The 24,160-nt window shown below is 34.5% G+C and overlaps 1 protein-coding gene and 1 long non-coding RNA gene across 3 annotated transcripts in view; one reads left to right on the forward strand and one right to left on the reverse strand.

The window, feature by feature from the left end:
• The window catches only part of LOC149797737 (rho GTPase-activating protein 7-like), a 290,132-nt gene that overhangs the window by 138,369 nt on the left and 127,603 nt on the right, over positions 1–24,160 (reverse strand). For both annotated transcript variants that reach the window (XM_089962678.1, XM_089962679.1), the window contains one exon: positions 22,735–22,762. In XM_089962678.1, coding sequence (XP_089818804.1) covers positions 22,735–22,762 — 28 coding nt within the window. The remainder of the gene's footprint in view (positions 1–22,734; positions 22,763–24,160) is intronic.
• LOC149797738 (uncharacterized) overlaps positions 15,090–24,160 on the forward strand; it is a 28,104-nt gene continuing 19,033 nt past the window's right edge. Inside the window, exon 1 of the long non-coding RNA XR_016421873.1 lies at positions 15,090–15,349. This is a non-coding gene — a long non-coding RNA (uncharacterized LOC149797738). The remainder of the gene's footprint in view (positions 15,350–24,160) is intronic.

Below are 24,160 nucleotides of genomic sequence, written 5' to 3' on the forward strand. Positions count from 1 at the left end.
AACAGCCTGAATGTAACATCCTCCAATGCACTAGTTAACACCATATTTAGCAAGGATGCTATTAAATTTAACAGTTTATACAGATGTGTCCCTCCATCATAACCAAAACAATAAAATTTATCAAGGGAATAATATACAAATGTATCTTCTGATCTAAGACATAGATAACCACCTGAAATAATTAAATCTAGCGCTACAATAAAGGTGTCAATATTTATGTGAAACAATATAATAAAAAAACAGAACATTAACCAAACACAAGTCGGCCTGTGGTGTCTGTGAACAGTGCCAGTTTCATTTCTACCAGTAACTAATGTTTATGTGCTATTAAAATTATGAATAGGCATACTTATGTTTCTTAGATTCCATCGGGGAATAAAGATGCCTAGCCTCACACACTTTCTGATGCTATTGTCGTTTACAACAACTCGGAGTTTCAAAGTTATTAGTCTTTAAGTTCAGAATACAGTTCATATTGGTTCTAGGACTTAAACAAATGAACGATTTCTCATTTTTTGTTTGTCATTGTTACGAGATGAAATAATTCCCTCGGAATTGCATATACTGGGGACATTCAAATTAATGTATGATCTGGGGGCATTCAGTATTATTATATGTATTGGGAACATTCAGTTTTATTTCAATACTGGGGACATTCAGTACTCTTTGTAGTGGGGACATTATGCATTACTGCATATACTGGGGACCTAATATAATACTGTGTTTACTGGGCAGTCAGTATTCCTGCATGTAATAAGACATAATATTTAGAAACTGGTCAACTTCATGACAATAGTGAAAAGAAAAATTTACTGCATAAAGCCAACAGCACATTTGATTTATATACAGTGCCCAATAAATAGTCCTACAGGACCCAATTCTGAACAAATCTTGGCTTTTAACATTGACTTTCAGAGTAAACCTGGATACACCAATAACAGAACAAAAAGCTCATGAAAAGAAGTTCCTTCATACTTTTAAATCTTTATTTGCAGATCTAGCAGAAACCGTTCAGACAGAGTGTTAACCTTAATACTCCCTTGCGTTATCAAACACTAGTATAGGTAACGTGAATACTTCGGTTTCAACAAGGCTTTATTACCGGTTGCATTGCTGGCACCAAGTATTTCAGGGCCAGATTACATTCATGATGAGAGAACTGTTTTGAACAATTTTCTAATTGAAAGTAATTCACTCGGAAAGCCAACACAGACAACAATCAGTGTCTATAAAGATTTAGAGTCCGACACTGTCAATCAATACCAAGATGGATACAAGTCCTTATAGTCATTGTAAAGTATTGTCAACTTTTCATTCAAAATATAATGTAGAAATGATACTATACTGAACTCGTGTCTTCAAATTTCAGTCAGGAGGTATGATTTGATTACTGCAAATCTACAGACAGTCTTGGCATAACTGATAACAGGAGATCCTACGATAATTTTGTCCCAATTCAAAGCATTTAAATTATGTAACAGGGTTTGTCTGTTTACAAATCTTGATTATATATAGGAATGTTGTCTATGACATGGCCTACTAAATTTCTAAAAGCACAGCCAGTAGATAATCAATTTCTACTTATACTTATCTCCTGTAAAACTTAAAAAATTTGAATACATTGTATCCTCTTTATTTAGTCTTAAAATTACATCTAAAAAATAAAAGTACAATGAACACCACTGAAAACGAGCAGGGCTTGACTGCACATTTCTGATGTATATTACAGGAAATGCCAGCTAGTATTAATAACCTGCATTATCAATGAGTGTAGTTGGATAAATCAGGCCCCAAACATGTAGTGATATGTTGGGTGATTTTGGGTGTGATCTCAAATATTCATAAAAGCATGCAATTATTGCAAACATATCTGTCCACAGTACAGTGCACACAGCCTTTGTTTTAACATACTGGCATTTCTTTCATTTACTTTAGTTATTATTGAAAGTTCTTTTCCCTGATCTGTGCAGCATATCTCTGGATAAAATCTGACGTTTGATAATTTGTAAATCCCCATGGAATAACGTATCCCTATATCCTGTTACCATTTCACATTACTATGCTACATTGGGGGATATTAGGTTGCTCCAACAATATCAAGGAACCAATTAAATGTGACTTAATTGATTCAATATTATTATGATCATGTGACTCAAAACTGTGGATTTGCCACATGACTGTCATGTGATGAATATCTCATCAGGTTACTATTATGACACTTCAATGCATCAAATAAAAAAATGGATAGATCAACTTTAACCCATCCTGCTCAGAACACTGTCAACTAATTTATCCATTCTGACATTAATGAATCATGATAACAGTCATATTACAAGATACTGATCATTTTGTGTGTTGTGTTCAGCACACGACAGGCTATACATGGCGGCCAGTATTAATGGTGGAGGAAGAACCCCCCGGAAAGAACCACCGACCCACGAGAAGCTACTGGCAAGCTTTCTCACATACCCATATTGGCTGAATCCGAGACTTGAACCCACACAGACAGGTGAGATGGCAGTGATCCGTAATGGAGAGCACTTTAGACCACTCGGGACCCCCTGATCATTTTGTATGTTACATGCCAAATCTAGATGGCCTTAAAACACATAACCGTAAGAACAATTCAGAACATGCAGTCAGTTCTGATCTAAATGCTTCCTTGATATTGATGGAACTGCCAAATATCCGCAAATGTTGTACTGTAATTCAAAATGGTAACAGGAGGTAGGGTTGTGTTATTCCACCTGGATTTACAAGTAGTTAAACACTGGATTTGATTCGAAAACATGCTTAGCACATTGCTAAAAGGTCTCTTCAACTGACTGTAACTCAAATATTGGCATGTAAAAAAATGAGTGACATGTACACTCATGTATTTTGAACAGATCTGTTGGCAATCATTGCCAAGTCTGTGAGATCATACCCCCAAACATCCCAACATATCACAAAAGGTTTTGGGGGCTTATTTCTGGTACCAAATTGAGTGCAACCACCTGTTTAATGATACTGTACTTAAACCTATGCTCATCATTTGAATCCTTCCAAGGTAGCTTAGTTTTTATTAATGCAGTTTTAACCAGTTCCAGCTGTAAAATAAGATCCCATATATAAAACAGAAAAAACAGAATAATATTACAGTACCAAACTTGCTATACAGAATGCATTATGGGGGTGGGGGGAGAGATGAAACTGATGCTTAAATAATGTGGCTTTCATTCCAAAATCATCAGCATCAAAGGGATTGCTACAGGTGAAATTGACACTGTAAATAAGCCATGTAATGACGCATTTAATAAGCAACCATAATTATCTTCTAAAGATGTTTCCACTTCATCAAAGCTGAAGCAAATATAAAGTGCCGGAATCTTGAATCATTACTGTTACAAGCAGCACTGACTGGTCAGGTTCTCTGTATTTTAAATCTTCTAATGCACTATACATATATGGACTGGCTTGAATTGATGGATTCACACTGATCTTCATCCCAAAAAAAATTTCTTCAGTATTTAAAAAAACCCAACTAAATGCACACAAAAAAATCATGCATGGTATTTTGCAAGTTTATCACTGTTCATTTTGATTAATCCCAACTATATTAAGAAAATCTGTTTTTATTTAAATGGTGAGAATTTTGGCCCAAACATTTTAAGTTCTAAAAAAGTAATTTACCAGATTTATCAAATTTATCCTAAATATGAGATTTGGCATATCATGCACTTGATATGTCTGCCAATTTGGCATTTTTGACAGAATCATGCATAGATCGCAAATTAGAAATTGTATTTTATAAAATTGTAAGCTTAGAATCTTTACATTCCTGAAAAAGCGAATAATTCCTTAAACCTGAGATTCGTAAATTCTCAAGGATCAAGCAAAATTATAAAAATGAATTCATAATGTCATGGAATACCATATACATCTGCTTATAAGTAGAGTACAGCTATAAACAACAGACTCTAACAAGCATTGCATAATGTGCCAAACAGTTCAGGGTCTATGTTGTTTCTTCCTCCGATAACTTCTGAAACAATCTTTACTGACCCAAATGTGCTGGCACATTATGTGATGGAAGATCTGGGTCTATGCAGCTGAGCGTTGGACAATACTTATAATCAAATATATACAGTAATCCAAAGAAACAATATTTGAATTAGATTGCTGAGGAGTCTGGTGAAAATGGCAGGGGTGGACAAGACACTAAAATGTGTGGAAGTCTAACGGGCTACCAAATAGGAATTTATGGTATCCTGCAACAAAATTTGGTACCCCACATTTTCAATGAAATAGTATGTGTAATTATAATTTTTTATATTTTAAAAATTCAGTACTTTTTAATAACTGTAATTTAAACTTCACAAATGATCCAGTGAAACTGTGTCAGCCCTATGACTACATGTATGTACACATACTTGAAACATTAAAAACCTGTTTTTCAGATTTTGCAAAATGGTAGCCAAAGAATGACAAAGTCTGTAAATTTGTACTGTATTTTTTTAATGAAACAAATATGTCTGAAAACAATTTGCGAAAGTGTGATTAGCCATAATGGATTTTTGCAAAGAAAAGTAACCATATGTCAACAGACTACAGCATTCATCGGCTACCACTGTGAACCAACAGAAAATTGCAGACAATTCGAGTTAGAAAAACTAGACCAGGAAAAGGACGTAATACTAAGTACAGTAAAGCCAAAGCAATTAGATTTTAATCTGTGGAACAGTGTCAGTATGGGCTGCCAATTATGTGAGTTATTCTTGATAATTTGTTCTCTAGTTTCAGGGTTGAGTGAGCGGGGGCAACAGACATCATGGCACTGCTTATTCAGCCAGTAAGACTTCAACCTGTAGCTATCACAAATATCAGGGTCGACGTCTTGCATTGTAGGACCATACCACAATGCTGTTCGGCAATTTATGCTATAAAAAAGGTATCATTGGTTCATGGCCTTGAAAACACTGCAGTTGAGCAGCCCAAAAGCAAAATTTGGTAGTCTCTGCTGTGCAGACTACAGATTTGAATTCAAGGATCTTGGGTTCAATACCCACTGAAGGCAGGCTTGAGAAAGGCAGTTACCTCCAATTTTGCATGCTATGGCAGATGATTTATTCAAAATGACATTAAAAAAACAAATGACGACAAGAACTAGAGATTCTATGTACACTACAGTTTACCTTGTGTAAAGTCCTACTCAAACAGGATTGAAGTACATCAGAAAGATTGGTATTTCTATTTGAAAGAATATGTTGACATAAAACCCCAAAAGCAATAACCAGTAAAACAATTCAGTTTTTGTTTCAAGTTTATACTAAAGGTTTGGCTGAGATTTGTTTTTTTTAATCTTTTAAGATCTTGAAGCCTTGACTGCATATCAGGTATGTGATCACTTCTACTGGCTTAACTTTACATTAAAGATCTTGTGAAGCAATTTAAATCCCCTTCCTAGATAACATTCTACATACTTCATGGCCTGGCTTCAAGCTTGGAAATTTAAATGTAAATAAATAGTTGTCATTAACGATGTTGCTTTTGAGCTTTAGAGAAAGCTGCAAAAGATACCAAGCAAATATGAGAAACAAATCTGTTTCTTCTGGTAGTTACGATAGTATTCTAACTTATAATTTTTATTTATTTTTAATTGCTGGTGTGTACATGAATGAATTGGAACCAAAAATACAAGCAACTTTCCAGTAGGTCAAATTGGGAGAAATAGAAAATTATTATGAACTGCATCAAAAGCAGTCTACACTGGAAGAAGGTATGAAATGTTTCTTGGGCAAATTTTTGTTTGCAGGTATTCTGCACAAATACAAGTAAAGCATCTAAATGAATGAAAATAAAGTAATGATTGACACATCTTTACTTAGAATCATGTGTTGACGAGTGTAAGGAGTTGCAATTTGGCATCAGCCCCCAAAAGTAATTTAAGTTTCATCAGGGAATGCCATTTCCACTTTTATGAGAATTTTTATGTTTATGTCCTCTCTGAATTTTATACTCATCACAGAATTAACTAAAAAGCATTTTTCTCATTCCCAAGAGGAATTTAAGCAACATGATGTTAAAAGAAATCCAGTAGTCGGAGAATTTGAAACTCTTAACACAGGAAGTTGATATTGTACATGCACAGCAGGATTGGTAGATTCTACTACAGTTTGCATTCATATTTAAATTTCATGACACTGAAAAGTTGGATGTGGCTGGATACACTGCATACAAATAATTCAATAAAGTTTGATACATGTATATAAACATTGCAGGAAATGATCACTGAAAACCATGCCTGCCATTGGTCAGGCGTGTGCCTGGAGAGTTACCGTATATACTTACATATAAGACAATTCCAAATGCAAACTGCACAGAGCCAGATCTGACTTTGCAATAAGAATTAATAAAATTTTATACCATGTTCTCCCATCCAAAAACAATTAATACCAATGCATACAGGGCAGAATGCATTGGTTAGAGACAAACTGGTAAAAACAAACAAAATTCCACATTTCCTAATTGATATTTCAGATCTTTTTTTTCCCCTACTCATATTATCTGTGCAGGTGGAACAAAAATACCTGGCAGACAGTCACTATTTTTTGTATCCTTAGTGTGACAACGCCACAACCCTAGTTATCATTATGACACAAAGAAGAGTTTCAGATAAATTCTGACAACCTCTATCTGGGGCTCCATGAGTTATCATTTGTCAAGACAAGTTAAACTGCAGCTGTTGATAAGTGACTGGACTTAGTTATCTGTCTCTGCAAGACAGGATTGGGTAAGCTCTGACTGGGAGTAAACATACATGGGTTTGAGACTATAACCACAGTCAAACACAAGGCAAAGCCAAGATGAAATTTATAAATCCTTGACAAAACTAATTTCTCTGAATCATGGGCATTAATAGAGACAGTACAAATCTTTCTGGGAAGACCTGTTGATCAGTGATAAAACAAACCTGGCAGGGAGGGAGGGAGGGGAGACCCAGTGAGGCCCCAAAATTCTGATTGAAAAGATAAAAAAAAGTATTTTTTATTGGGAGGAGATCACAGAATGAACTGTATTAGTTTGATAATAATTCATGCCATGACAAGAATCCAAGAGGTTTAGGTGATAGATCCAAATAAAATACTTCAATAATGCCCTGTTTCTCACTAATGTGGTCTTCACAAATAATAGAGCATGTAACATTCTGCATGTCATACAATTATTTTGTGGAAAAGGGAAGAATTGGATGCATTATTTTCATAGGACAACACTGGTTATTCTGAAACCAAAATAAAGGAAGGAAAATACTTATGAACTGTATCTTAAATCTGATGTATCATAGGCTGCCTATGTTAATGATATGGGAGTTGAAATGTGAACCAAATGGGGGTTGAAATGTGAGCCAAATGGGGGTTGAAGTGAGAGCCAAATGGGGGTTGAAATGTGAGCCATGATCATAACAGTCTTTCATTTACTGCTATGTGTATTCCCTGATAACACACTTAAGCATGAAGAATCTCTATACAAAAAATATCCATTAAAAAGACGTATCCCAAATAATCAACTGAAACATTGAATGCAAGCAGGATATGTAATGAATCACAACCCATTGCAGCTTGAATCCATTTTCTACCTCTACAAATGAAAAATCAGCTGCAGTGATGAGTAAAGACACATTCAACAGAAATTATTTGACTTGCCAATGCAGATTATGGCAACATGAATGCACATACATAAAAATACCTGAATTCCACTTGCATAATCCCATTTGAGAATCCATAGGTGTACACTTTAGCTATGCACAGTCCATGTACAAAAACGATCCATAGCAAGTGCACTGTTGGTCATGTAAAATGATAAAAACAAATAGAAGATGTAAATATTCAATAAAAGTGGGAGAAATGTATCAATCTGATTCAAAATTGTTCTAGTTGATCTCAATCTCTTTTGCTTAGAATTTCTGCATAATTTTGTCACCTTGTATGTATGTATGTATGTATGTATGTATGTATGTATGTATATATATATATATATATATATATATATATATATATATACACACACACACACATCATAATTCATTTTATGTGGGGGTGAGGGGTTAAATGCTGTTTAGTACGTGTGACATACTTGTCTACAAAGGTCGCCTGTAGATTCTCAAATGACAGTACCAGATGTTTTAAGTGAGAAAATGGATCCAAACTGCATTGGGGTATGATTGTTTACATTTAGTGCTGCCAAGTGGTCTAAAACGCTCTCCGTTACGGATCACTGCCATCTCACCTCTGTCCGAGTGGGTTCGAGTCTAGGATTCGGCTAACATGGGTATATGAGAAAGCTTGCCAGTAGCTTCTCGTCGGTCAGTGGTTCTTCCCGGGGTTTTGCTGGGTTCTTCCTCCACCATTAATACTGGCTGCCATGCATAGCCTATCGTGTGTTGAAATATGGCGTTAAACCCCACAACAACAACAACATTTAGTGCTTGATTCATGGTCCCATTTTCTCATTTGATAATACTTTATGGAGGGTATGTGTGTGTTTAATGCTTCCGTGTTTATTTTGTGACTTTGTAGATACTGCAATGAAACATTAGCTGATCTAAAATCTAAACTATAAATTATCCTTTCAAAAAAAAAATAATAAAAAAAATGAAAAAAAAATGGAATACTGGATCAATATATGGCACAAAAGTAATGTGCATAAATAAAATTTAATTTGTTCAACATAACCTACCTTGCACCTTTTTCTGTCTGACAAATCGCAATGACTCCTCCCAGCCTCCGAAGCGAAAACCTCTCACCCTCTCACTAAAACTCCTTGACCATTTATGAACTCCTGTAGCCATTGTCATCATCTTTTTTATTATTACAAATATTAATTTTATCCTTGTTGTATATTGAGTTCCATCATCTTCCTTACCTCGAGCAAGTTCATCAAGTTCAATACAAGTTGACTGAATCTATGTTTCATGACTGTGCAAACAAGCACAGTAACAGCATGCATTACGTGATGCTGCCACACATATCTGTATGACACAGTAAATTTTTACTTAAATCAAACAGAAAGCATAACTGTCTACTAAAATTTTAAATACTGTTCCATTTTGATACAATGAAGATTTTGTCCACCAATTTCTGAAACATTTGAATTCCATGTATCAAGTTGATATTACTGATATTTTTTCAAACTGTTTCCACTGAAACAACAAACAATTCCAGTATGAAAAATGTTCCATGGAGATGATGACTATTCAAGTATCAAATCACTGAATATGAAAAACAATACTGCATCTGTTGTATTATGTTATTCAGAAAGAATACATAATACACAGGGGTTTAAAGAACACCTGTTGTGCTGCACACTGCAGTTACAAGGAGTTTACACTAGGCCAGTAACATGTTTCTTCACTCTTTGGGATGCTCAGCCTGAAGTATTAGGATTCTGTATCTAAGGAAAGTAACTAGGAAACTTGATACATCCCATCAGGGTAATGCCATGCAATGTTGTGGTGATTTTTCATCCCCTTTTCTTTGCAGTTCCCATGCTATTCTTAAAAACTGAAGTAATTCAAACCTTGAAATCTTCAACTGTAACAATAACTTTCAAAGATTCACTTTCAACATGAGAGCCTGGAATGCTTTCATCTAAGTATCCATTTCTCTTTTCACTCCCCCAAAAAACCATTGTTTACTTCTTCCTATTAAATCCATTTCTATATCCAATTTTTCTAACTAACATGACAGCAGTTTTTCAGTGACTAAAATGTGGAATGTCCATGTCAAGTTAGCTTCATTGATAATGTCATAGGTGTACACAACTGACATAGTTTCCATTTACCTTAAGGAGCAAACTCATTCAAGATCCACCATTTTTATTGCTGTGACTATCACTCATGTAATAAAAATGGTCAACATTGGAAAAAGTGTCACAAGAGCAGATTAACTATAGCTCTGCAATAAAAAAGATTCAATTTAAAAGGGAAATCTTCTTGTTCAAATTAGTCCCTTTAAACCTTTAACTGTAATATGTAAACTAAACAACTTGAAACATATCACACAAGCTGTCAATCATTTTACAGCAGCATGTAATAGATAAGCTTGAAAACCAAAGCCCATGAAATGTCACATGTTCCAAATGACTGGCTTTTTCTCTCTGTCTGATCCTTACAACAACAATGACAGTCCCCAAAAGTGGCTTTTGAGTTATTAAATATATATGGAAATTGACCCTTGGAGAAGTAATTTATTAATGGTCTGTGTACATGTCTGGTGCACCTGATGTGGTCTTGATGTTACAGGATGTTACAATTGTATAAAGTCTAATCCCTTATGAACTGGCCTTTAGACAAGTGACAGGAAGACATAGCATGAATGTTTGATGATGATAATGCAATGATAACGTCCAGTCACTATCCTCATCCTGGTAACAGTTTATCCACTTGGTTTGTGTTTGCCTTCATATATAATTTTTGTTTACCTTCATGTAATGACCAAACTATCAACTTTTAAAAAAAAGACCCTTAAATGAGTACAAGTTAATCACAAGAAAATCAAACAACCTTACTCTCTAACCAGATATATATATATATATATATATATATATATATATATATATATATATATATATAAAAATATAAATAATGCCAGTTGATTTCAAATTGCATTTTATCCCAAAAGTTTTTGTAACAATTATTCAGGTCCATTTAAACTTCAAATTTATACTAAATTTAAAAAAAAAAATACTATTATTCGTGCATAACACTGTCTATTCAAAAACTTAAAATTGGGGTGGGGGGAAAATTCCCTTAAAAGGGATATATTGTCTAAAGTGGGTTTTAATGAACAAATAGGATGTGCAGTTTCTGAAAAATCATCATAAATCCCATAAACATGCATCCAAGAAAAGACCAGTAACTCTTTCAAAAATAGTACAACGATTGATTAAGATACATGTCTGATGATGATGATCATTATAATATATACAGAGTACTAGGTTTCACAGCAATCCTCTGAATAACGTGAGAAAAGTTGCATTTGAAAATTCTGACATCTATTGCACCCAGCTGCAAGTTTTAAGAAAGGGCAGTAACTCTTATTTAAAAAAATCGAAGGAACACAAAATTTGTCATTATGTGCATCCTTGGATAATGACCATAACATACATGTCCCACAGAAAAAATAAAAATAAAAAACAACAGTAAGACCAACTACATTTACATGATTCTGTCTTGCACTATGTTCAGGACAGGGCAAAATGGGCAACATTAAAGGGCTTGCAATATTGTCTGGACAGGGCAACATTTATGTGCTTTGTTGAACTGCATATATTTAGATGATGAGCATTAACACAAAGTTCCACAACAATCCACTGAAAATTGCATTAAAAAATTGTCAGACACTAAACCCAGCTCTAAGCAACAACAACAACAACAAAAACCAACAAAAAAAACCCAAACAAATATACAATAAACTGGAGCTGACCTTTTGGTTTATAGTCTCAACTTCAGACAGTGGCATAGCAAGAATCTGTCCCCTTCTCACCTTTCTGGGGGATTCTTGGCAATCGATATGCCACCGGCATCAGATGTTGACCATACTATGTACCAAGTTTCAAAATGATCCATCAAAAACTGCAAAGCTATATGCAGTCATAATACTTGCAGCTAAGCGACATAAAGGGCATTAACTCCTTTAAAACTGCGGTAATGCAATGATGACCACAAATACAAAGTTTCATGGTAATCCAACAAACACTGGCCAATACTATGAAAAATCGAAGAAGCTTTGTGATCTGTCAATATGCATTGCTTCAGATGATGAGCTGAATGTTTCCCAAGATTCAGTGCAATCCAATGAAATCTGTTAGAAAAAATGTGCTCACAAGATTTTGTCCTATATTATTACATCCAGGTGCAACTAAAATGGACAAATAACATAGTGATCTGTCAATCTTCATGTTATAACCTTCATATGCAGTTTCACACCGATCTATTACAAACCTGGAGACTAGTTGTATTCTCAAGATTCCATCATACATTGCATTCAGCTGCAAGATTAAAGGGCAATAACTCTAACAAGCAATGCGATTTATTGAAATGGAATCTTCAAAAGATGACCATGATAATGACCAAGATTCATGACAATCATTAAAAAATCGAGGATAAGTTGTTTTAAAAAGATTGTGCCAGATGGAATGAAAGACATGAGGATTCCTACATCATAACCCGGGCCTGATCTGCAGAACAAGACAAGCTTCACAAGGAAAAAATGTCCTAAATACAAAGAAGTCACTACTATGGCACCAATCTGCACAAGGTAGGTTATTATTTTCAGAGCACAAGGTATGTTTTCAGTTTCAGAGCACAATGTATAAAGTCAATTTTAAAGCACAAGGCATGTTGTCAGTTTCAGAGCACAATGTATAATGTCAGTTTCAGAGCACAAGTCATGCTGTCAGTTTCAGCGCACAATGTATAATGTCAGTTTCAGAGCTTAAGGTATATTGTCAGTTTCAGAGTAATTAGGTACAAATTCACTTGAAAATGATGCATAAATATGTCTTCAGAAAATCACAGACTTTAACCTGCAAACAAAAACTTTAAGGGCTTCAAGTAAGTGCCTTCCATACATTTTATCTTTGAGGATGACATTATCATTTGATTATCACCTTCTTAAAACTTTATCCTAGAAGACTCCTCAACTTTGTACCTATTGAAGCATGATAAAAATACATTCCACAAGCTTGTTACAGTACTTCTCTTATAATAAGACCATGGGACCTGCCTAATAAATTTGTCAACATGGTATGTGCTTATCATCAGATAAATACGGTATTTGGAAGTATGTTATTGATCTCATTACCTCTTGTATCACAAACATATTATGGAATTTCCATGCATGAATTCTCTGTAATAATGATGCTTGAATTTGATCCCAAATCCAAAGAAGCGAAATAGAAAATATCAGGTGATATGTATTTGGCATTAGAAATTCTACCTTAATGTTCATACATATTTTATAAATTTACATTCAGTATCAATAGATATCAATTTTGGTAGAAAGTATTAGCCAAATATCCAGTAAATTATTTATAGGCTTTGGCATTACATATCTTTCAACAACAACAATATCTGTCTCATTTTGCAACTTTAGCCAGTCAACTATCACTTGTTGTTTTCATAAGCACATTTTTTGGTACAAACAGATAAGAACAAACAATATTGCCTTTTAGTTTTAAATATAATTATTTGATGTGAATTCTATGAGACAACATTATAATGATATAACACCAGAAAAAGAACAAAGAAAAAAAAAACAGTTTGCAGAAATGTGGTTTAGATAACCAATTTTTTACCAGTGTTGTAAGGATTTTTTATGCTTATGCATTATGTTATTTTAGAAACCTTTTGTAAAATTTTAACTTTTCTTTTTAATGTTAGTTGTTTAGTACTTAATGTTTATGGGGGTGGGGGCTTCATCTCCCTTTATTTTTGTTTTTGCAATTCCTTATATTTATTTTCCGAGCTTTACTTTTAATCAGGTGGCAGAGTGGTCTAAGGTGCTTGTCTGTAAAGATCAATGAGATTTCACTTCTGTTCATTTGGATTTAAGCCTCAGTCATGACAAACATGGGTATGTGAGAAAGCTTGCTAGTAGCTTCCCATGGGACAGTGGCTCTTCCCAATGTTTTCTCAGCTTCTTTCCCCCATGAGATATACAGGTCACAATGTATAGCCTATCATGTTCTGAAAAATGGCACCAAGCCCACAACAACTTTTAACCAGCACCATATGACCAGCATGGTGCTGATGTGCTCCTAAACCCTGTAACTGCTAGTATATAATTTTCATACTACTTGCTGCACCCAAAAAAATCTGCTTATAAAACAAAAATATACAGTGTTACGTTTCTTGCTGAAATTCTTTATCATAAAGTGCCAAATATATCCATTTCAAATACTAAACAATTATGTATGTATGCATGAAAGCTTCAATTTAGGAAAGAAAAATGTCCTCAAGTTTAAGACTTCTTTAAATCTTCAAACAAAGTGGTCTTTCATCAGTCCTGTACTTGTTTATCCCATGGAATAAACATTGATATATCTACCAAAACGAAGAAGAAAAAAAAATCAATCCATGACAGGCACAGAACTAATGGAACCCTAAACAGAATACACATGAACTAATGAAATCATCAGCTGAAGAAAAATACATCTAGTTCAGAAATCTTATGTTTTTTTTGCAATACATATGAGGGAACACCCAAAACAAGCAAAGTGTCCTATCTTACTTCTCATGAAACTTAATCTCTGCGGCCTGCTAGAAATGTACACAAGGCACCAAACATAGTGCAGACCATCTCTTTATCTGTGAAAATTCACATGTGAAATAAAACCACAGTAAAGTGCCTCTTATCCTCTACAGCAAACAGAAATAAAACTGTGACGAAAACAGGCATGGGGGGGGGGAGAGGAGTATAAAGTCCAACCAACATCACATTGCTAGATTTTGAAATGCTGTTACATGTACCTCACATTGCAAGTTGTACAATTGTTTTTATCCAAAAATTAAATGCAACCTAATCAGAAATACTTCAGTGTTATTAATATGATGGTTATATTTTCTTAACAAATCTGAGTCCCCCCCCCCCAAAAAAAAACCAAGGAAAAGAGTCAATTAAAACAAGCATTATAAAATTTTCCAACAGCGTTAAAGAAGTCTCAATATGAAGATGAAAAATGACAATTTATGATGTACCCATCCTGTGAATGTTGACGCAAGTGCATTGCATGGGATGTTAATGTTCCACTTAACTGTGTGCTCACAATTTGGACCCAACAGGTTTTGTCTACAATAACACAATCGTGTATTTATGTGCAATTTGGTCACAAAAACACTTTGTATAAGAGTTCTTTTCAAACAGCTTTGATTCAAGTACAGTTTATTATTTAATACATGTGTGTGTGTGTGTGTGTCTATATATATATATATATATATATATATATATATATATATATTCATTCATTCATTCAATACTGCCAAGCCCTAAATACCATGGTACTTCTTGTGAGTTGAGTCCAACTGCACACGACAGACATGTATCTATCACCACAAAATGAGCAAGCAGATCTTGGCACATGCTGTTCAAGAGCAGTAATCACTGGATCAAGCAATCCTGATCTGTTTCTGAATTATGTGATGTTAGATCAGAGTCTACCATGCTAGCAGTTGGACTGGATTACTAAGCAAGTACATATGGTACAGGAGTCAGCTCGGGTCGTTGTACTTTGCAATCATCCACACTATCCCGAGTACAAAAAGTGTAGTCTGTAATTACTACTGACATCAGAAACAATGGATACCATCCAGGTAATTATATATTTGTAGTAATATACTGTCCAATACAATTTTCTCAAGACAAAATTCATTAACATGATTTGGTATTTACAACAACTTGCTATTACTCTAATGTAGCGATCATTACCATACTTCACTGCTTTAAAAAAGTCTTTTCACAGATAACTTTAGAATTGTCCTTGCATGTAAATTTACTGCTCCTATGTTATTTAATAAATATCAGAGAGGAGAAGACCCCATCTGGGAGAGGTGACAAACTGGCCAGTGGCATCATTTACCTGTCTATCAATAATTACTCCCATAACTTGTAAATTATAATCTGACCTGAAATTACATCCATTTTTCATTGTTTTGTGACAATCCATAGCCATGTAGTTATCACTCCACACCATCTAAACAGCTGAAGGGAAAGACTTTCCAGTTTTCTATATTTACTAACAGAATGGCCCCAGGTCAACACTGGGCAATGAACTAAACTTGACCAAGTCCAAGGTGTGCTTTTAAATCCTCATCAGTATACAGATGGCTTTCAGTTTGTGTGTAGTAAAGCTGAAGTTATCCATGTATGTTGGAATCATAGCTATGGTTTCACTATAGCAACACATAATACACTACACTAATCCTTTTAGAGAATTTTGGATATCATTATGGTGTATAAATGCCTTCATTTTCAAGACAATTATTGAAATGGAAGAAATCCTTGTATCAATACAGCTGAAAACAAGAGTCCCAGGAAGTGACTGATGTTCTAGTGGCTGAAAATAATTTACAGGAATTCAAGATAAGACCCATTCTTTTCTTTAACTTCTAAGTGTTGAAAGCATTTTTGATACTCTTGTGCAATACCAGACTTTCATTCTGCTTCATTTAAGACCAACCAGATATCACAATTAGTCTTCTGGTAAAAACCCATGTCAGTATGATTTTCTATTTAGAAGGGGTAGCAATAAAAAGATTTTCAAGATGTAAGCTATGGCTGCCATATTGGATGTTAGATTGGCACAGATTTCATTTAGGACAAAGAAGACATTATATGAAGTCTTTTAATGAAATCAAGATTTTCAAGATGGCGGCTGTTCTGGCCATATTGCATATCCAAAGACATTTTCATTTAGGCCCAATTAGATGGGATACGAGACCATTTGGTCAATATGATCATCCACCTATAAGGAGTAGCCATAAAATTTTAAGATGGCCACTGTGGTGCCATATTGGATGTCCAATCGCAACTGTTTTCATTCAGATTCAACAAGACATAATAAGAAGTTTTCTGGTGAAACCCTTTCTTGATCTGACATTGTGTTCAGGAGAAGTAGTGATAAAAAAAATCCAGGTAGCTGCTATGGAGGCCATATTTAATGTCAGATCATCATTTTCTTTTAGAGCCAACTAAATATTGCAAGAAATCCTGTAGTGAAAACCTTATGTTGGTTTGATCATCAATTCATACCAATAACAAGATTTAGAAGATGGCCACTGTAGTGGCAACTGATGTTGGCCCGGCATCATTTCATCGAGGGCCGACCCAACGTTGTAATAAGTGGTTTTCATGGTGGCCATATTCATCATCAGAACAGTACCAATGTCATTTTGGATTCAATATCTAAAGAGGTCTCTCCGTGAAAACCCATCCGTTCTGGAGTAGCAATAACAATGTTGATCATTAAGAAGGCTGCCCTGACAGGCGCAATTTATGTCCATGCAGCACCATTGTCATTTTAATAGTGTGTTCAAATTTAGTGTAAAGTTTCATGGCAATCATCCAAGTAGTTTGGGAGTAGCCACTAATGTACAGACAGATGACAGACAAAAGACCATTTCATAAGCTCCAGTAGTCTATGACCAGTAAATTAAAAAAAAGAGTCTGTAAAAAGTATATTGAACTATGAAACTGTTGAAGATAAGATCATACAATAACATTCCAGAAGTGATCATATTTTCACTTTGGTGACTGAAATCACAGATAAAAAATAAAGTACACTTAACTTAAGACACACCTCCTCTCTAGTGACAACTTTGTCTATATTAAAATTGTCTAAGTGGACGAAACCATATCAAAGAACACATCTTTAAAGGAAAAAGTCTTTGCTGACCTTTTAGTTTCAATTGTTTTTATTCCTGTTAGTGTCATTAAATAAAAAACATCACCTGCCCAAAAGGTACATATTTTTTGTTTTTTGGAGAATCATCATTCAGTTTTACTTCGGAAGATCAAATAAACTCTTCTGATTCAGGTACATATTCTTTTTCAGAATGCTTATTTTTTAAATTTTATTTTATTGTTTTCCTTTACACGTATTGAGCAACATTTCATCCATGGCACTCTGTCCAACATTAGGAAAAAGCCTATGGCAGTAATATAGTCCAGGTCAGTCTGTGCTTGCCATAAATGTATTTTTTATTTTCTATTCTGTATGACTGTAACATAGTCAGGGTCAATCTATACCTACCAGAATTTATTTTTTTCCGTTTTGAAGAGGATACATGTGTTTACTGATCCATGCAATCACATCCTTCACATAGAGTCATTAAATACCAGAAAGGTAATCCTGTTTATGAAAAGTAACACGAGTACGCCTATAAAATATTATTTAAATTCTAACCTAGATTCCTGGGCCATTTATTAATTCTATGGAAGAATGTAAATGGGTACTAATAAATGTCAGCAATCATTTGACGAATCTAATTCCTCTGATATGAATATTTCCATAAGTAATGTTATAATTTTCAAACAGATCTACACAGATGATAGACAATACGACCACCAGTTAAACTCATTAACTGGGTGCTACAGACAGAAACTCCCAAGACAGCTGGTGGGGGTGGGTGGGACCTCATAACATCCTCCATCGTTGCAGGAAAAGTTCATTCCAGACCAAAATGCAAACTGGTATCTCATGCTCAGTGGGGGAGGATGTATGAAAGGAATATTCCTACTACTGACCACGCCTCTTTATGCAGTTCTGAACAGTTTGAAACCTAATTAGTCTTTTTATGTTGGTATTAGTAAGTTACTTTCTATACATGCTTACAAGTCAAGTCAAACTGCAAACAACAAAGATTCTGATCTGCAATTCAAAATGTGCCTGCAGATCAGGGTCTATGCTGTTTGTTCTACTGATTACTCCAAACAAATTGCACAGACCCAGATCTGCCAGCACTTTATGTGCTGGCAGAGACCACAGCTATGCGAGACCAGCATCTCCATGCACTGATTTATTGATTACATATTGTTATGACCTGTCATGAGAGACCACCTGGCTTGAGAGACCATTTTTTTTTTAGCAGAAGGTGTAGTCTTTCAAGACAGGTTCTACTGTAATTAGAATTTGGACAACCAAATTCTGGCAGTCAAAAGAACGCTTGAATTAATATTTGTGGTCAAAACAGCAAGCATTTTCTAATTTGAAAAGAACAATAGGCACATAAATTATCCTAAAAGCTTTCAGTATTTTGTAGTAAAAAAATGCATAACTTCCAGAGAACTGAGCATTACTATTTATTTGCAATCAAACAGAAAATAAAAAATGAGAATGGGAATAAAGTGTTACAGGTTTTGATCATTCAATTCTAAACAATTGACTTGTATAATCAAAGCAAACGCTCTAGGTTGTATAAGATGAATGGTCTGACGACAAAAACTCTTTAAGTTTCAACTGTAGTAATATTTTATCCAAAGACAAATCTGATTATAGAAGTCCATAAAGAATGTAACCACATTTTCAGTTGAACTTGAAGAAGAAAAAAAAAAGAATCCTATTTTACCTTTGGAATTTTCGTTCAAGCTTTGATAGGCCCATAAAATATAATTGATCGCCAAAGCATGTCTGATTACACTGAAATTGGTTTTGCCTTTTTATCTAAATAAAAAAGCTTTGATTTCCTTTCAATTGTATATCAACATGTGTTGCATTTATTTCTAGCAATATCTAGAGACAAGCGTAAAATTATAATGCAACCAATGGCAGTAAACTTTATAAGAACAGTAATCCCTATTGTAACATTGTCAATGGGAGCCACAAAGTGTGCCATCTTATTGTGAGACCACATTATAATGAAATAAGTTCTCCCTCATTATAACAATGTCCATGGGAGTCATAATAGTATACCACATATTGAGACTCCCTCATAATACTGTGTGGGAGTTATCAAGTACACCAACTTGTAATGAAATACAATGTGCAACACTCCCTCACTATAATACTGCATATGGAAGCTATATAATACACCACCTATACCAACTCTTATAAAAACATACATGACAGAATACTCTCTCATTATAACAATGTACATGGCAGGCAACTTGTTGTGAGAATGATGTATACAGTTTTACTACTAAGAAAATGGGACTGTTAACCACACCAGCCATACGGTCTTTTATTGAGGGAGCCCTGTACTTTGTGGGTATCTGTTATGGAGGAAACTCGAAGGTATCAGAGCCCTAATGTATCAACTCATCACTTGATTGAATTTTTGTTGATATTATGAACACCAGTACTAAAAATACTTTTCCTGTTAGATTCAACCTTAACCTTGCTATAATGTTGTTCAAGATGGTATACATGTGTACATTGCAATAATCAAGGCAGCCTTATAATGGGTACATTACAAAAAAAACTTAATTCAACCAGTCCATGACTATACCTGTGCTATATCCAGGACCATGTTATTATGAGGAACAAAGGAAACATATATATTCGCTTTTAAGTCAAACTGCAAGCAACAAATATCCTGATCTGCCATAGCATAATGTGTCTGTAGATCAGCGTCTATGTTATTTGTTCTACTGATTACTCTTAAAACACAAAAACACTATAATGACCCAAATCTGCCAGCACATTATGTAATGGCAGATCTGGATGTGTGCAGTTTGCTGTTGGACGTGACTGATAAGTGAGTATATATGGTACATTATTATATACAGATACCATTATTGGGACTTCTACTCCCAGAAAAACAATGATGTTCAAGCCATCTTTAACGTGTCGTCCACACCTGATAAACTGGAAACTAAAAATCCAAGGTGAATAAATAACAACATAAAAAGCCTTCTTGCCTGCCACAAACACCAGGAGGTTATCACAAACTTGACAGCACAGTGTTACTGCTATAGCAAAGAATGAGAAGAGGAACCCTTTGGCTTTCTCTTTTAACATTGTACAAAATGAGTTGAAATAGGTATACTTCATTTTTTTTCACCATAAAATCAGTCTTCAAAAACCACCAATGTAAAATGATCATGTTCCCTGTATTGCATATTATATTTTGGTCTTATTCCCCAATCCCTTAATGATAAAAGTACCATGTATATTGACTAATAAGTTGGATCAAACTACATAAAGATCCACCACTGCATAATATGCCAGCAGATCTGGGTCTATGCAGTTTGTGAGGAGTAATCAGCTGAAGAAACAACACAGATCCTGATCTGTCATCACAAAAAGCACTGGTATGTAATAGAGCATTTTGTTTGCAGTTGGAGCCATTTTGTGCACGTGTGTATAAACTTAAAGTCAGTGTTGGTAAGAACAAGATACGATTATACCAGGCTCTTTTGCCCAACACTGAAACGTTTTAAGTAAAGCACAGACTCTCATCTTGAAATGAATCAGCAATGGAAAATGACCTTTTGTGACGTGTATCTTTGATGAAATTGCATTAAAATCTTACTTAATGACCTCCCTCCCACCATTTTGTATAACAATCAAAATAAGTAATTAAAACTACTATATATGCAGATCAGGGTCTATGCTGTTGGTTCTCTATTGATTACTCCTATATAAAAAAAAAAACAACTACACAGACCCAGATAAGTCAGTGCTTTATGCAACAACAGATCTGGGTCTGTGCAGTTTGCAGTTGGATTTGTCTTACAAGTGATGTAGCACTTTTAAGTTAACATATCTGAGAGATTTGTCCATATATTTGAAATAATGAATATTCATAATTAAAACTTCAAAATATAACCAGCAAGTTTCAGTCATCAAAAGTAAAGCAACAGACTCACATGTAATTAACATAGCTGTTTGTAAACCCTCAACTTTAATGCACTCTAATTGTTCAGATACCGTACACGCATAAAAATCATGGGGTTTTTCTGCATTTGGATTTTTCATTCTAAAGTGTTGCACATTTTTTTTTGTATTTAAGAATGAAAACTGAATTATTTTTTTAAATCTATAAATGAACAGAACGTTTTATATACAATATGGTAACTTCAACTCAAAAACCACAAAATAGACAAAAAAGCAAACCAATTTTTTTATATACAGATTTGGGGATACAAAAGAAAGAATATATTCCAAAATAAGTCATTCATTTTAGTTTAAATATCAGGGTTTAAAAAAATATTATTGGGACGGTTGTACTGGGTGTTGGACAAATCACCAGTCAGATGTGAAGGATGGTAAATACGACTTCCAGGTGATCAAACAGTGAAAGATCATTACGAAATAACTTTGAAGGAGATGCATTTCTGGTAACAAAATATATACATATATTCTTTTCTAAAGAAAGCTTAGTTGTTGTGTAAAATGACGATGTTTTGGCAGTTTACAAGACAAGCAGGACTATACATCTGACATACAACGATGAGTCATTCACATGAAAGTTGTAGATTCCAAAATCACATGGAGACCACCCTTGGTTTTGACAACTATCCACTTCAGAACCACACATGATACAAGGTTTCAACTAAGCTAGCCTGAAAACTAAAAGAACAAGGTTAAGACTTCTGAATTATGAGGTCAGGTAATTCTTGGTCAGTAGGTAACCCATATTGAGTCTCCAGAGCTTTTCGTTCGTTCAACAGTTATGTCAATTACATATGTTATATTAAGAAATAAATACCCTTTTTTAAAAATGCTGAATCAGCAAAAATATGCTTTTCAGTAATGACTCCTTCGGTTCCAACTTAACAATTTTGATAATTTTAAAAAGTCAAAAATTTGAGAGCTGGCAACTTGATTCAGACGTTACAGAGCACTGTCGAAGGAAGAGAATCCTGATTTTTTAATATTCTTTTTTGTAACAGCAAAATATTATCTTCACCTGACTTAAAACATGTGTCCACAGTATGTCAAATAGATAACAGGAATCTATGGGTGTGGGTCAAATTTCCAAGAATGTAGAAACTTCATGCATGTAAAAACAAATTCTCAACTTAGTAGCTATGTCAAGCTAACTTGCTTATATCATATTTAGTAAAATCTTGCAGAGTGTAGAAAACCTCAGAGCGTTGTAAAATCTAAGCTCTTATCCGATTCAAGAACTTGAAAAAACATGCTGACCTCAAGAGGCCTGGCTGTTCCATGTCTGTGCAACAACCAGATTTGAGAAAACCTTGTTAGGTGACACCTTGGTACCATAGTTCATGTGCAATGTAAATGTTTTCTTACCTGCATCTTCCTTTCCACTTTCTTGTTTCTAAAAAGAGAAGAAGACAGATTTAGATGAAAACCTCAGGTCAATTACTGGTTAAAATTCATCAGTATTCATTTACGACTAACAGCATTTCTGAAGATCCATAAAGGGACATAATCAGCCCCACCCCCACCACGAAAGTGCATTAGGAAGGCGTATATGATAAAAACTTAACTGCATTTATTTGTACTGTAGCTTCATTTGTCATGGAGCCAAAGCCATTTCAACATTGTTATATGCAAGATTTGCTGACTGAAGTAAAAAAATCAAGGACAAAAAAATCCTACAAGTTCAGAACCACTTGTTTAAGTTCAAGCACTAAATAACCCCAATCACATCAAAGAGAACACATATTATGTTAAATATTTGCCTAGTCTATAGTGAGACAACAACAAAAAATCAACCTCCCACCATTTGGTTCAGGTATAAGGTGATTCTGGAAGACAGAACAGGTACATTTATATTGTTTTATATAATTGTACAAAAAGGTAGGGGACATTTTCCTGATTGGAAATTGATCTTTCTCAGCTTGTTAAAATCTGTTTGTGGAGGAGGCAATGAATTATGTTTTTTTATTCAGCTTGCAGATATCAATGCAACCAATGTGTTTTATTTGGTTTTAAAACATCTATCGACCTGTTGTGGTCAGTATCAATCTGGAAGTATATCCTGGGGTCATTCTGCCATTCATTTTGTCATGTAAGCCCATTACATTTGTCTAGCCACCCCTCACCCATGTCTTTACCTAATTTTCCAAGTATCTTTGTGTCTGTTGAGCCATCAGTGTCTATATTATATCTAAAATATTTTTCCAGCATGTAAAATATATTTTTCTCATCTGTTTTTAATGCATATCATGTAATTATGTATATTAGTTATTTATGCATATCTATGCTAATGTTTTGAAAAGTTTTATAAAATGGATGTTCCATCTCTTTCAGTTTATTTATCAACAATTTAAAAAGATACAAAATTCTTTAAATTTTTTTTACATTGGCAGATTAACAGCATTGAGATTTTTAAATTTTAGAGTAAAAATAAATGTTATCTAGATGGCAGCTAAGGTAGCTCAGTTGGTACAGCATAAGGTTTGTGATCCAACGGTCGCAGGTTTGATACCCACTCATGCTAGCCCAGGTTGGAGAGCTGTGTGCATCCACTGGGAAGGATACTCAGCTCTCATTTTCATGGCATGATATATCCATAAATGTGTTATAAGTGTCATTAAAATCCAGGGGAAAAAGAAAACATTTTGTCTAGGTGTGGTACTGAACCAGTGGCATACTTTCTCATCAATCTGAGACACTCATTAGTATGCAACATCTACTGCAGGTAGCAACCACAAACATTTAACTATTTTTGAGGCATACAACCACAAAAAGCAAATTCTACAAACTACCA

The sequence above is a fragment of the Sinohyriopsis cumingii genome, chromosome 6 (genome assembly GCF_028554795.1).
Source record: "Sinohyriopsis cumingii isolate HCF-2022 chromosome 6, ASM2855479v2, whole genome shotgun sequence".
Taxonomy (NCBI): Eukaryota; Metazoa; Mollusca; class Bivalvia; order Unionida; family Unionidae; genus Sinohyriopsis; species Sinohyriopsis cumingii.